This window comes from Bos indicus, chromosome 10 (assembly GCF_029378745.1).
Source record: "Bos indicus isolate NIAB-ARS_2022 breed Sahiwal x Tharparkar chromosome 10, NIAB-ARS_B.indTharparkar_mat_pri_1.0, whole genome shotgun sequence".
NCBI classification, from domain to species: Eukaryota; Metazoa; Chordata; class Mammalia; order Artiodactyla; family Bovidae; genus Bos; species Bos indicus.
Window position 1 is genome coordinate 13999805 of NC_091769.1, and position 14282 is coordinate 14014086.

General features: G+C 54.9%; 1 protein-coding gene across 2 annotated transcripts in view; it reads left to right on the top strand.

The window, feature by feature from the left end:
• The window catches only part of SMAD3 (SMAD family member 3), a 126833-nt gene that overhangs the window by 98306 nt on the left and 14245 nt on the right, over window positions 1-14282 (top strand). For both annotated transcript variants that reach the window (XM_019968174.2, XM_070796949.1), the window contains exons 2-5: window positions 2180-2373; window positions 2562-2693; window positions 3936-4010; window positions 7327-7377. In XM_019968174.2, coding sequence (XP_019823733.1) covers window positions 2180-2373; window positions 2562-2693; window positions 3936-4010; window positions 7327-7377 — 452 coding nt within the window. The remainder of the gene's footprint in view (window positions 1-2179; window positions 2374-2561; window positions 2694-3935; window positions 4011-7326; window positions 7378-14282) is intronic.

Sequence of the window (14282 nt, forward strand, 5' to 3'; positions counted from 1 at the left end):
GCCCGCTGACCAGTGGAGTCCAAGGATGAGCCTTCTTGTAGGAAGGGCAGTACTGCCTTTGGCGGCCTCTCTCTATATATAAGAGCACCCATCACATCCACTCTTTTTTTTTTGTGGTGGGAGGCATGCAACTCGGCTTGTGGGATCTTAGTTCCCCAACCAGGTGTCGAACCTAGGCTCTCAGCAGTGAAAGCAGGGAGTCGTCTAACCACTGGACCACCAGAGAATTCCCCATCTCATCCACTCTTGACTCTTCCACCACCACTGCCTCCAGTCCGCTTGTCCCCACAGCCAGAATTTCATACGCACACGCACACACACACATCTCAGAGGGTTCCTGTGGCTCTTAGGAAGAAGGCAGAACCAGAATCTGAGACCCTGCAGAGGCGCCCCTCCCTGCTGCCCCAGCCTCCATCCTCTCTGGCCACTCTGGCCTCCATTCTGGTCTCCCTCCACATTGTGCTTTCCACCTTCTTGGAACTTTAGCACATGCTCATCTCTCTACCCGAAATGTCCTCCTCTCTTTGTCTGCTTACTTGCCTTTTAGACTTTCTGGTCAACCACTGTCCCCTCAGAGATGCCCCGTCTCGCCCTTCCGTGAAGCGTCATCCCCAGGGTCGTATGCGCTCGCAGCTCCCTGCTCTTCGCTTGTCATTGTCACTGACCTGATTGGTAGATTAACGTCGGCCTGGCCCATGGAAGCTCTGTGGAAGCTGGGACCGCTTTGTGGGCTCTTTTCCTCTTTCCCTCACCACGGTATCCCTAATGCCACACAAAGTAGGAGCTCATGAAACACTTGTTAGATAAAGCATTCCTTTTTTTTTCCTCCTTCTTCTTTGTAATTTGGCTGCTCCAAGTCTTAGTTATGGCAGGACCTTTAGTTGATGGCGTGTGGGATCTAGTTCCCCAACCAGGGATTGAACTCGGGCCCCCTGCATTGTGAGCATGGAGTCTTAGCCCCTGAACCACCAGGGAAATCCCTTGATAAAGAATTCTTTGTGTATGGACTCTCCTCACCCGTCTAATCCTGGTTGTCCCCGAAGTCTCGCATCTTTTCAGAAGCCGCCTGTCTCCCACCTGACTCTTGGCTGATGGTGCTCATGCCACTCGAGCTCCCCAGTCGTCACGGCCTATGGCACTGCTCCAACTTTCCTTTGGGCCGATGACCTGGAGATTTTAGAGGAAGATTCTGATGTAATGGGTTGGAGTAGGCTTTCTGGTTTTGCCTTTTAGAAGAGCTCCCGTGGACACACGCCACTGGTCCATCAAGGACCACATTTTACTCTGGGGAGGGGGTGTGATGGGCACTAGGTCAACTGCTCACAGGCCAAGTCACCACAGAAAACAAGGCTTGCAAAGGGACAGGACACTGCCGTGGGTGGTGGGTTGGGCCGAGCTGGGCTGGGGACCGAGGAGAACCAGGCCTGGAGTGCGGTCGCAGCTTTGCACACACGACCATGTAGGCCTGAGCTCTGAGCTAGGCGAGCGCCGTGGACCGGGCGTCTGGGCCCCCGGCCAGAAAGGGGCTCCTGAGAGGCCTGCTGTGTAGGCCCTGACCAGTTACAGTTCCCTTTCATGTCCCTCCCTCGCTCCCCACCTCATCACAGACCCCAGCTGAAACAGGGATTTTCCCCCTTGTTTTCTTGTGTTTGAGGAAGGAACTGGGTGAGGGTGGAGAGCCGCTGGAGACGGGCTGCGCGCCGTCATCCTCCTTGCGGCATCACTGCATCCTCACGTCGGCTCCTGAAGAGCTCCCGTCTTCTAGCTCAGCCCTGGCCCCTCTGCCCACCTCCGCCTGGCCTGGCCTTTGCAGAGCACAGTTCAGTGCCGTCCCTTCAAGGTCGGGGAGGGTCATCATCCCGCGGCCTGGTGGCTCCGGGGTCTGCTCTGCCGGCCCAGGAGCCCGTGGCCTGCCGGGTGGCTCCGGGGCCTGCTCTGCCGGCCCAGGAGCCCGTGGCCTGCCGGGTGGGCCTCTGTTCTTCTCCTGGACCCCTCCCAGCACGCCTAGAGCTTCTCTGATCTGCAAGCCCTCTGCATGCGAGCCGGACAAGCGCTGGCTGTGGGGGGAGCTTTCTGAGTCTCCGCCAGGCTCCCAGGAGCTCGGCGGGCTGGCCTTGGGGAGGAGGCAGGCCGGATCCCCCTCACTGTCCGTTTCTGCTCCTCCTGTCCATCCTGGCAGGTCCCTGGATGGCCGGCTGCAGGTGTCCCACCGGAAGGGGCTCCCCCACGTCATCTACTGCCGCCTGTGGCGATGGCCCGACCTGCACAGCCACCACGAGCTGCGGGCCATGGAGCTGTGTGAGTTCGCCTTCAACATGAAGAAGGACGAGGTCTGCGTGAATCCCTACCACTATCAGAGGGTAGAGACCCCAGGTATGGCCTCCTCTGTGGGGTCTGCAGGTGTCTACCGGGCATCCTTCTCCTCCGCCTCTTCCTCTCCCCGTCCCCTGCCTTCCTCTCTTCTTCCTGAGGGCGGGCCTCTGGTGCATCTGGGGGTGCCGGGGCTTCAGTCCAGCCTGGCATCCACTCTGACCCTCCTTCCCTCTGTCTCCTCCGCACAGTTCTACCTCCTGTGTTGGTGCCCCGCCACACAGAGATCCCGGCCGAGTTCCCCCCGCTGGATGACTACAGCCATTCCATCCCCGAAAACACTAACTTCCCTGCCGGCATCGAGCCCCAGAGCAATATTCCAGGTAGGCACCCACAAGCAGTGAGGCCAGCCCTGGAGGCGGGCGCGGGACGGCCCCATCACCCCATCTCCGCACACCCGCTGGCCCGAGGCCCCTGACTCAGACCCGCGTCCCTCTGGGGAGAGGATCCGTGGCCTTGGCTCCCCGCTCACTAATGATGCTTTTCTTGGCATGGAGGAGCGGCGGCGTGACCCTTCCGCCCGGCCTCGGTGCAGTCATTTATTTTGGAAGCGGAAATAGCAAGGCTGTGTTTCTCGCCCTGGGGCTGGAGTTCAGGCAGGATCCCCCAAGGTCTGGGGGCTGCGGAGGCAGTGGGCCGAGCCGGGGCCAAGGGCCGGGCAGCGTGTGGAGAACGGGGCCTGTAAGTAAGCCCTGGGAGGGTTCCAGCCTGGGTGGGAGGTTTTACTCTAAAGGGAGAAGTGGGCTCTGCTGTCAGAGTGTAAATGTTTTTAGAAGCCCATCATTTACATGCAAATAATGTGTGAATCACCAGAACTCCAGGAGTCCAGGAAAACTGCTTGGCAGTGCTTGGCCAGACCCTGCACTAGGGTAGCTGGGGCAGAGATGGGCCGTGTTCCTTTTGGAGCCATCTACTTTGGACTAGCCTTTGGTCCCAAATGAGCTCACCGTGCTGAGGTTGACCGCAGGCTGTGTGCGTGGGTCAGAGCATTAAGGGAGGACCTGCTTTACAGCCCCGGCCTTTCATGTCACAGGTGGCTCTGGTCCCTAGGGGGTGGGTTGCCTACTCTCTTTGTTCAGCAAAGCAGAGAAGTCAGTCAGGGCCTGAGCTCAATGAGAGGAATGCATGGCAGTCTGCTCTCATGCAGTTTGCATCCCGCTTGAGACGTCCCCTCAAGAGCCGGCAGATCATGGTACGGGGGTGGGTGGTGGAGCCAGAGGGTGGTTTGAGGCAGTTGCCCTCAGAGATAGGTGAGTTCACTGCCAGGTGGCGGGGGTGGGGGAGGGCAGGGCGGGGAGCGGGGCTTAAACCTGGTCTTGAGGGATGGGGAGAAGTTTAGGCCCACAGAGGCTGTAGGAATAGGCACTTCAGACTGGGAGTCAGACAGTGTGAACGAAGTTCAGAGCGATTCAGGTGGGAACACAGGACAGCGAGAGCCAGGGGTCCGAAGCCCAGCCTTCAGCTCCCGCCCCTGGCGTAGTGGCCTGAAGCTATGAGTTTGCAAAGGGCGGCTTAAAAGCCAAACCGGAGGCCATGTAATGAACCACCTTCCTTCCAATTCCCAGAAACCCCACCCCCAGGCTACCTGAGTGAAGATGGAGAGACCAGTGACCACCAGATGAACCACAGCATGGATGCAGGTCAGAGTTTTGTGGAGTCTCTGCTCCTCGTCCTGAGTGCCTGCCCTTTCCCATCCTTCCCTCTGTCCCTCCATCTCGCTCTCTGTATTCCCTTCTCCCCACTTTCTCCATCCTTCCCTCTGTTCCTCCATCTCACTCTCTGTATTCCCTTCTCCCCACTTTCTCTCTCCATCCTTCTCTCTGTCCCTCCATCCAGTATTTACTGAGCAATCACTATGGGCCCAGAACTGGGATAGAGGAGGAGCCTGAGTGGCTCATGGTGTGTGGGGGAGACCAGCAAGACAGCCCGCAGTTACCATGCTGTCTCTTGTATGACCTGATGGAAGATGCTATGTGGCGTGGAACAGGGCCGTGCCACCCAGCCTGGGACAAAGTGCTGGGGGACTGAGCAGTAGCTTGCGGTGTAGGCTTTTCCTGCATTGAGTATTAGAAGTATATAGGGTTTGGCCAGGCTGCCAGGACAGGCAGAGCAGCATGCCAGGCAGAGTCATGAGGGGCCGTGGGGAGGAGAGCTGGTGAGTTCTGGGGTGGGTGAGAGCTCCGTGTGGCTAGAGCATCCTCCTCCAGAGACAGGAGGGCCAGTCATTCAAAGCTTCAGGTGTAGCCAGAGGCTGACGTGGAGCCCCTGCAGGCTGAAAGCAGATGAGATGCTGCTGGCAGTGTGATGGAGGGTGGGCTTCATCACCTGAAACAGCTCAGGAGCGCTGGAACAGAGGCAAGATCTTTGCAAGGCCCTGAAGCATCTATTTTTGTGTGATGCCCAAATGTGATCTATGTGTTCCTGCCATGAGGGGCCCAGCCCAGTCATCTCCAGGCACATCTCCAGATGTTCCCACCTCATTTGTTCTGGGACCAAATTGGCCTCAGACCAGCGGCTTCTTGAATTGAACCCCAGCTGCCACATCACACGTGCATGGCGTTGCATGTGGTTGGGTGAGGAGGAGGGAGCCAAGCAGATGTTCCCTTCCAATGATGGGAGGCATGCCTTGGGTACGCAGAGCCGTCCGATGTGGTCGGGCCACGTGCCCTGCACATAGCCCAGAAGAGAGTGCAGTTCCCGAAAGAAGGATGCAGGGGATGTGCATGTTTATTGTAAATGTGGTCACTTGATATATAGCCTGGGCATCGTGCCACATACCTCCACATACCACTGATGAGTGGATGATGGTATGAACCCAGTCAGAATGCATCGGAGACCTGTATTTGATGCCAAGTGCCTGCTGTAAGCCCACATCTTTAAATGCTGGCATGGGAAACTAGCCCCCTGAGCAGCATCTCTGCAGATGCTGTGTTTCTTCTTCTCCTGCCTGCTTCCCTCTTCGCTACTCTTCAGGTTTATGGAAGGATTACAGGCAAACCTTTGATATACTGTGGTTTTACATCCAGATAACCACCATAAAGCAAGTTACACAAATTTTTTGTTCCCTAGTACGTGTAAAAGTTATGTTTATACTGTCCTGGTCTGTTAAGTGTGCAATAGCATTATGTCCAAAAAAGTAGTGTACACACCTTAATTAAAAAATACTTGGTAGCTCAACAATGTTAACCATGATTTGAACCTTCAATGAGTCAAAATCTTTTTTGCAGTAGTAACTATCAAAGATCACAGATTGCCATCAAAAATACAATAATTAAAAAATTAGAAACATTGTGAGAATTTTCAGAAGGGGACAAAAGACATGAAATCATTGAATGCTGTTGGAAAAATGGTGCCAGTATGTTGGCTGGATGCAGCACTGCATCTGCAAAGCACAGTAACACAAAGTCTGCTTGTGCAAACAGACCAAAGGAGAGGAAGGTCTTACATGGGACAAGCCCACCTTTTCACCCTCTCAACTCTTGTGTCTCCCCTTCCTTTCTCTGTCCTCCCTTCCTCATCTCCTCCCGTCGTGTACCTGTAGGACCCTGTTGTGGACATAAATGTTTATTGAATATGAGCCCTGGGCTTTGTGGAGCCCAGCCAGCCCGTGACGGGTGGGTGGGTGGGGTCTCCCATTTACTCTCTGCTCTTCACTCAGACCAGTCCAGTTGCTCATGGGCTTGACTTCCCTGACAGCAGACAGGAGGAGCATCTCAGCTGGGGCCCAAGGCTCTCCCTGTCCAGCCCCATGTCTCCCCAGATATATGCGCATGTCTGTTCAGACCAGAGAGAAGGTCCCACTTCCTGGGTCTCCATGATTTGGACCAGCCTGAAATAGGAGACCAACACTTACTAACCACCTCCTGTGTACAAGTCATGGTGTAGGCATATTTGTGTGCACCGTTCCACTTCATTTCTACACATCACACAGTAGATGGTATCATTCCCATTTTATACCTGAGGGGAAAAAAATCAAGGCTCAAAGTGTTTGAACCACTTTGCCAAAGACCCATGGCTACGTGGTGCTATGTCCAGATACCATGGAAGATTTGAAAGCTCTGCTTTTTCTGTGACTTTTCCACATCCCCCAGAAGATTGGGTGCGAGGGGTGAAACCCATGGTTCCCCCTTCGTCCTCAAGGAGGTCACAGCTGAGTTGAGGGGCAGGAGCAGACCCCCGCTCACAGCTCAAGGCAGCCTAAGCTGAAGGCCCGGTGGTGAGGATTGGAGATTTCAGGGAGTGGAGCCAGGCGCAAAGGACTATCAGGAAACAAGCAACTCTCTGGAGCTGGAGCCCCGTGGGTGCAGGGACAATGGAGGGACCAGCCCAGTGTTGCTTTTTGGAAAAGCGATAGCTTGGTTTTCTGAAGGCTGATGTTGTGTGGGTCCGCACACACCCACCCACCCACCAGGAGAATGAGTAAAGATAATAGAGTAGGAAGAATTGGGTAGTTAGGACTTTTCCCCATGTGTAGCATCATGTTTTGCATAAAACGTCAGTCTGGTGGCTGAGCTGTGGGGTGTCTGAGGCAGCTGGGTGCGTTTCCTGAAACCTGGGAATGCCTGCATTGGTATTTGCAGACCCTGAGCTCTGAGAGCAGAGAGGGGTCTGGGCGGCTGGGGATAGGGTCTTCCTGCTCCTTTTGTCCCTCAGTTAACAGGGCATGTCAGTGTGGGGTCTGTGCGCTCAGGCTGGGACCGCAGCAACCGCATGCTGCGGGCTTGATTAGACGCATCAGACCCTCGAGTTGTGGAAAAGACTCCAAGGTCATCCGCTCATCTATTGGTTGCACAGATAAAGAAGCTGGGACCCAGGGAAGGGAGGTGCGGCCCTCTCCTGGGCCGTGGAGGCTCAGCCGGGGGTTTTCTCCCCGCCCCGCTGTGATGTACATGTTGTCATCTGGCTCCCAGGCCAGCAGGCTTTTCTGACGTCTCACAGCAGTGTCTTACCTCGCAGGTTCTCCAAACCTCTCCCCGAATCCGATGTCCCCAACACACAATAACTTGGGTAAGTAGCTCCTTGTCTGTATGATTTGAACCCCCTTTAGCTGTAGCCCTGGCTGGTGCTCAGTGTCGGGAGGAGGCCCTGAAAGGTGAGGCTCCTCCCCCACCCCCGGCCCCCACCATCGCCCAGCACAACCCATCAGGTTTCTGCTTGCATAGCTTCTGGGGTCACCCACAGGATGGGAAACCTGAGAACAGCGGTGGCAGGAAAGGCAGCCGTGGGCCAGGTTTGTATTTCCCCGGGGAGGCGGTTAGACACGAGTGAATGAAAATCCCCTGAATCTTGTGCTGTAGAAACATGAGGGTCTGTGGTCGGTGAGCATCCGTGTGTGGTTTGATGCAAAGCCATGGGCAGTGCTGCAGACTACAACCCCCAGCTGGCGGGGACTTGTTTCAGATACACTTGCTTGGATTTCATCTGAGCACCTCATCTGACAGTGATGTCATTTTTATTTAAAAGGGTACCATATAAGGAATTAAAAAACAAAATGCACAGTTACCCATAATCCCTCTACCCTAACGCACATGTGTTTCCTTTATCTTGGTCCTCTGATGTTTTTGGATCAAGCACATATATTTGTGCTTTGCCTTTGAGAGAATACTAAATATTCACTTTTTCCTTCTATCTTGTTATTTTGTAAACACATTTCCATGCTTAGATGTCTCATTGATCATCTTGCATCATCTCATGATGTTTTGGGGTGGCTGGGCCATCATTTCCACAACCTTCCCTCAGATGTTTGATTTCTGGGTCGTTTTTGTGAGATTTGCTTTTCTAATCCAGGAGCATCTTTTGGCTTCAGTGTGGGGCCTGCCAGAGGGCTCAAAACAAATGAAATATTTGTTCAGTTCTCATCTAGGGGAATTTTTTTCCTGAGTTGGTCTGGTAGCTTTAGAAAAATGTGAGTTTGGTTTTGTTCTGGCCTGTATTGCTGGGACTTGACTTGGGGCTCAGGGAAAGGAGGAGCTAATATCCAAACTTGGTGAATCAGAGTGGATTGGCCTGGCTTCTGTTCCCAGTTGTTCCCAGTCCTTGACTGATAGCATCAGATGAAGAGTCATCATTTGGAATGTGGGAGCTGCTTGAAAACCCTTTAATACGGCTGACAAGTGGGCACTGTGAAATGTGACTGGGGGATCTGTTTTAGCATCTTTGTAAAATAATACCACGGTGTATGTTCCCAATGTGAAAGGACTGATGGAGTTATTCAACATAAACGCTGAAGGCTGGAAGCTCATGTTAACTTGAAGGCCATGACTGTGAGCTTCACTCTGGGCTTTCCGCTTTGGAGGATGACCCCTCTGACCCCACCACGGCAGCCCTTTCAGTCCACAGACATGAGCTGGTGCTTGACCTGGCAACCCCACTGCCTGACTTTGTGGTTCGGACTGAAACTTGTCCTGGGTGGGTGCTCGCTCTGCATTCCCCTCGAGATTGTGTAGACCAGGATGACAGCATGTCCTTGAACTTGGCCCCAAGGCAGAGTGCCCAACTGGCACGATCCTCCCGGCCTGCGGCCCTGTCCCTCGGCCTCTTGTCTAAGGGTCAGGACTTCTGAGGCCATCTCTTCCAAATGAAGGAACAGCCTCCAAGCCCGGTGGACAGAGAGGGGTGCCCCTCTGCTGGGAAGATGTGAATGGGGGCACGAGTCAGCTGACGAGTCATGAAGGACTCATGGTGAGACTCGGGTGCGGACAGGCCTGGCTTCCTTTCTGCTTGATGAGCCCTTGAACCCCAGCCTTCGCCCACTCAAAACCATTGATAGGACCCTACAGTCTGATCGCCTTGGCATCAGGGCTGGATGGAGATGAGAGGATGGTGATGATAATGGCTGGCATTTCTTGAGAACTCGCTGTTTACTGAGTGTTGTTCAGAGCACTTCCTGCGTGCTAGCTGAATCTTCGTGACAGCTGAATAAGGTGGTAGTGCTACAGTTTTCATTTTGTGGAACAGGAAGCCAAGGGACAGACTGGTTAATGTACTTGTCCCATCCACACAGCTGGGAAGTGGGGACCTCAGGCCTCGGGGATCCAGGCTGCAGGGATCCATGCAGCGGGACCCTGCCATGCTCGGCCACTTGGACCAGCTCTCCCCTTTCTCACTCAGTAGAACTCGGCTCAGGGAGGGAACTGAGGGTCTGGTGTCCCATGTCGTCCCTGGCAGGGACCCCTGCCTGCTTGCCTGTCTCTTCCTCACTCAGCCATTTGCTGGCACTTCCTGCTTGGTCTCTGTATACCAGCCCAGGTAGGGGAATTCAAAGAGGAGCCCCAGACCCTGACATCAAAGTGTTGTCCGCCTTGTTGGGATAAATAAGGAGGACTGTAAATAACTTTTTATATAAAACAAGAGGTAGGTGCAGATGAAATACCCTGAGGGCTTACAGGAGGGAATGGTGGCATTCCAGTGGGGACATCATGCTGGGTGGTCAGTGTCTTCTCCGTATTTACTCACTCATTCACTGAGTTCCTAGTATGTACCCATGCTGGGGGTCCAGAGCTGAAGACCCTCAAACGTTCACTGTCTGGTGGAGTGGCTGGAGGTGTCTGTCACCGGTGATGTACTGTGCCCAGCACACACAGGACGGGAACTGCATGTGCCAGGCAGGGTGCAGAGACCTCAGAGTTGTGGTGGCCCGTGTGAGCTGGGCCTTGAGGGACAGGCAGAATTGGAGGGCAAGGCACTGCCGGTGCAAGGGCGGGCGAGCTCTGCGGATGGCTGGCCGTGTGGTGGGTTGGCTTGTGGGAGGCACAGTGGAGACGAGGCTGAGGGGGCTGGCAGGGCTGAGAAAAGAGCGCAGAAGGCCACACTTCCGTAGCCCCGTCTTGCCTACAGGATAAGGCAAGATGGTGGGTTTTGAGTTTTGGGCACTTATCTGATGGTGGCTTCATAATGATTAATCTGGGCACTATGTGGAATTTAAATCTTAGGAGAAATTGCTGGAGCTACCACCCCTGCCCCACCCCTCCCAAAAAACCCACTTAGGAAGCTGTAGCACTGGAGGAGGCTGAGATGAACGCTTTAGAGAAAGAAAGCAGAACGGGAGAAGGCATCTGCAAGCACCATGGGCCTAAATCAGCAGCATTTATTGACCAGCTTTAACTGGGAAGACCGGGAGGCTTCCGTGTCACTGCGGCCGGACCCCAGGAGATGAGGGACAGGGTTTGGCGTGGAGGGTGACAGGGAGGCGCCTCTACTCACCTGAGTCCAGGAAGCAGCGGGATGGTCAGGAGAGAGGCCATGGCTGGAGGTGCAGCTTCAGAGCCATTAGCATGTGTGATAGCCTTGCCCATCGTGGGGTCAGAGACATGATTTTGTCATCAGATGAGTTTGGAAAGCCTGTCCTGTGCTCGCTCTTGGGGCCCCCCAGGGCACTCGCAGCGTACAGCCTCTGAGAGTCCTGCAGAAAGAAGGCCTGGCTGGTCCAGCGTTTCTCCCAGGGATCCGACCACTGTTGGAACACCTCTTTCTTAGGATCCCGTGGACCATTCTATAGTCCTCACTTGGGAAACACTGACAAAGTTTTGGCTGAAGTCCTGGGAGTGGATGGAGAGGGAGACCTAAGGATGGACTCACGAGATGTGCCTCGGGAAGAGGCTTGGGGATCAGGTGGAGGATGGGGCCCAACAGTCAGAGGGGAGAGAGGTGCTGAGGGCAGGGGGTGGGCAGGTGCTGTGGAGATGCCAAGTGAGGTGTAAGGAGAGAGCTCCTCGAGGGTTCAAGGGCATCCTTTGGAGAGCAGGTGTGGGCAGGAGAGGGGGCTCCAGTCCTCGGCAGTGGGCTGCAGGCAGATAAAAGCGGGGGTGGGGCAGCACACAGCCCCCACCCCTGCATTCCTCTTTCACGGCCGCATGTCCCAAACCGCAGCATGCCGACGGGCACACGGCGGGTTCTCCCCGGAGACATCTGGGCATCTCAGGACACCTATTAGTTCTCATAAAGAAGTTACTATACAAACAGAAAGCAGGCATAGGACATCTGGCTACTATCTTCATTTCTTTCCTGCTCCAGGCAAAAGCTTGAGCTTCTGGCCACAGTGAAGCCACTTGGGGTGCCTCATGGGGGAGCCCCAGGAGTGACTGAGAGCCAGCTCAGCCTCTGGCCAGCGGCAGGCTCTGGGGAGATCCCAGGGCTTTGTTGTGCAGGGAAGGGATGTGAGCAGGTGAGGTTCCTGTTATTACACATTGTGTTGGATGAGTCACCTGGAATTTCCTAAGGATTTAGGTCAAGGATTGGAGCAAATGCAGGGGTTGGGGGGAGGTGGAGAGAGATAACGAGCCAGATCCTGCCTGTGAGGAAGTTGTTCTTTGCTTTAGAGTGAGACATCTCTGGAGAGGCTTTGACTGGGGGAAGTGAGGTACCAGGGAGTGTCCAGGGGCAGGAACTGAGCTGGAGTTGAAGGAGGTGATGGTTTCCCAGAGGGCCCTGGACTGAGGCTGCCTTCTCCTCCTGCTGGGAGAAGGGGGCCCTGGTGGCCAAGGTCGCAGGAAGACCCCTGACCCCTCAAGAGAGGGCAGGGGACCCCCTACAACCCAAACCCGATCCCAGGTATCTTTTCCAAGGCCCCGTTGAGCTCTCGTCTTCCATAAGCTCGGGACACCACAGGCGAACGTCTTCATGGCAGGAAGTCAACTGCTGGCTGGACCGTCAGACTCCTGGGCGTCCGTCCAGCTCTGAGACTTTCCGTTGTTCTTGGTCTCAGTAGACTGGTCCTAGGTTGATAGAGCAGGGGTCCTTTCTGGGTAAAAGTGGGCTTGTTGCCTAATCCTTCGCAAGATCAGTTGGAATTGGTGCCTAGCTGCTGGGATGACTGTCCTGGGCTGGCAGGGACCTGACCTTTAGGTAGGCAGGTGGCTCAGACACCAGGGATGAGAGAATGTTTTCACAGCCACCTGAGCTGGGCCGTGAAGGTCGTGTCCCAGCAGATGAGGGGGGCGAGCAGTGCAGGCAGTGGGAAGGCAGATGGGGCCTAGGTGTGGAGTCTTCTTCCACAGGGCCCAGATGGAGGTGGGTGCTGGCACTCTGACCTTAGCTCCGCCGCATCAGCGCGCCCGCTCTTCACCCGCTCCCTGCGCTCGACGTATAGCGGAAAGCTAATTGCCCCGCTCGGGGCTCCCCCCTTTCCTTTCCCGGATTTGGATCTCTTGCACGTGTTTTTAATAGGCATCCCTTAATCCAAGTGTTGCCTTCTGGGTTTTATTCTGTTTTCTTTCCCTTAAACAAAACAGAAAGTCCATGCCAGCTTGGAATTGGGCTCAGAACCAGAGCCAGCCAGTGCGTTAGGCTGGCAGGGGGCCAGTGGAGAATTAAGTGCCCCCTGCCCCTCGAGGAATCTGGCCCTCACCGCAGCGGTGGGGGCTGGGGGCCGAGAGCGGCTGGAGCAGGAGGTTCCTGCGTCTGCAACACCTCTGCCACAGGAAGAGGGATTAGCACAAACTCAGCAGTCTGACTGGGAGCAGAGCCGTGTGGAGGGAAGGCCTTGGGCGTGTGCCGTCAGCTGCCACACCAGGTGTGTGGAGTCCTTGGTCTGGGGAAGCGAAACAGCTTTCTCTGGGGCAGGTCATCCTGCCCTGTCCTCCCAGAGGAGCCTGTGAGCCATATGTGTTCAGAGTTTTTTCCCCCAGAAGCAGCTTTATATAAAATTGCTTCTGCATTTATTGGGACCCTCTTGAATCCAGGGTGGCTTGGCTGACTGTATTGACTATTGTGGGGGAGAAGTGGCCTCACTGAAGAGTTATTTTAAGATTTAGTGCCAGGACAAGCTTTATTTTCCCTATAGAACTGGTAAGAATTTTCTTTTTGCCAACCAGAGCCAGGTCGCATGTCATGCCCCCTTTTTGCCTTGTCTGCTAGGAAGCTCAGAGCCAAGCTGAGTGCTGTTTAAGTAGCTATCTAATTTGATGGTTAGCCTGTTTATAGTCTCTCTTTCCCAGGGTCCTGACTTGGTCTTGTTCCGAACCATGGTGTGGATAAGTCCTTTACTAGGAAAAGAAATGAGGGCGGACATGCAGTTTGAAAATAAAGCACCATTCAAGGCAGAGCCCTGGAGGGGGGCGTACTCGGACGTGCAGCTCCCCTGGCGTAAGTGCCTGCAGGAAGCCCTGAGCGATGATGGGAGGGGAGAGGGGAAAGGCCGGGCCGACTGGCAGCTGTTTGCAGACCACAGTAAGTGCACGGCTGGGGTGCTGCTTCTGAACGTGGGTCAGCTCGTCCAGACAGCCCTCTCTGAAATGGCAGCCTTCAGACTTGGCCTTGGCCTGACGGCTCCACTCCCCAAACTACCATCTGCTTAATTATGTGTCAGGCTCCTGCATCCTGTGTTTTCCACAGCACTGTTTGGTGCACGTCTGCGAGTTGCAGGGATGTTTAGATAAGGGCTCAGATCTGCTTGGGAGAGCCTCTGGCGAGGACTCCAAGTCTCTCTCTGATTCTGAGACACCTCAAAGCCTACACATCACCAGAATGGCGTTCTGGCCCCGTGTTACCCAGCAGGTGGCCTGCTGACTTCCCTTCTTTTGACAAGTGGACTGGGTCAGTGTTCCTGGGATCCTGGCTCACTGCCTTCTGCCTGGACTAAGCCCAGGACTTGGACTTGGCTTTATCATTTGAGGACGAGGACGCTATTCTGTACTTGGCTAGGGAGGCCAAGGCTGCCTCTTCAGGGTGACCCGTGACCTTCAGAGTCTGCTCTCGGTGGCTTCCAGTACACGGCAGTCACTGTTCAGACTGGGCCACTGAGGCCAGAGAGGGACGTCATGTCCCTGAGGTTGCACAGCAAAGTCAGCAGAGCCTGCCTCTGGGAAGTGGGGCCCACCGTGCTTCCCCAGTACCTTCTGGATCTGACACGCTGCCGGGCCACTTTGAAGGCTTGGAGTGCACTTGGATTTCTTAGGTGGTGGTGGTTGTTTTTC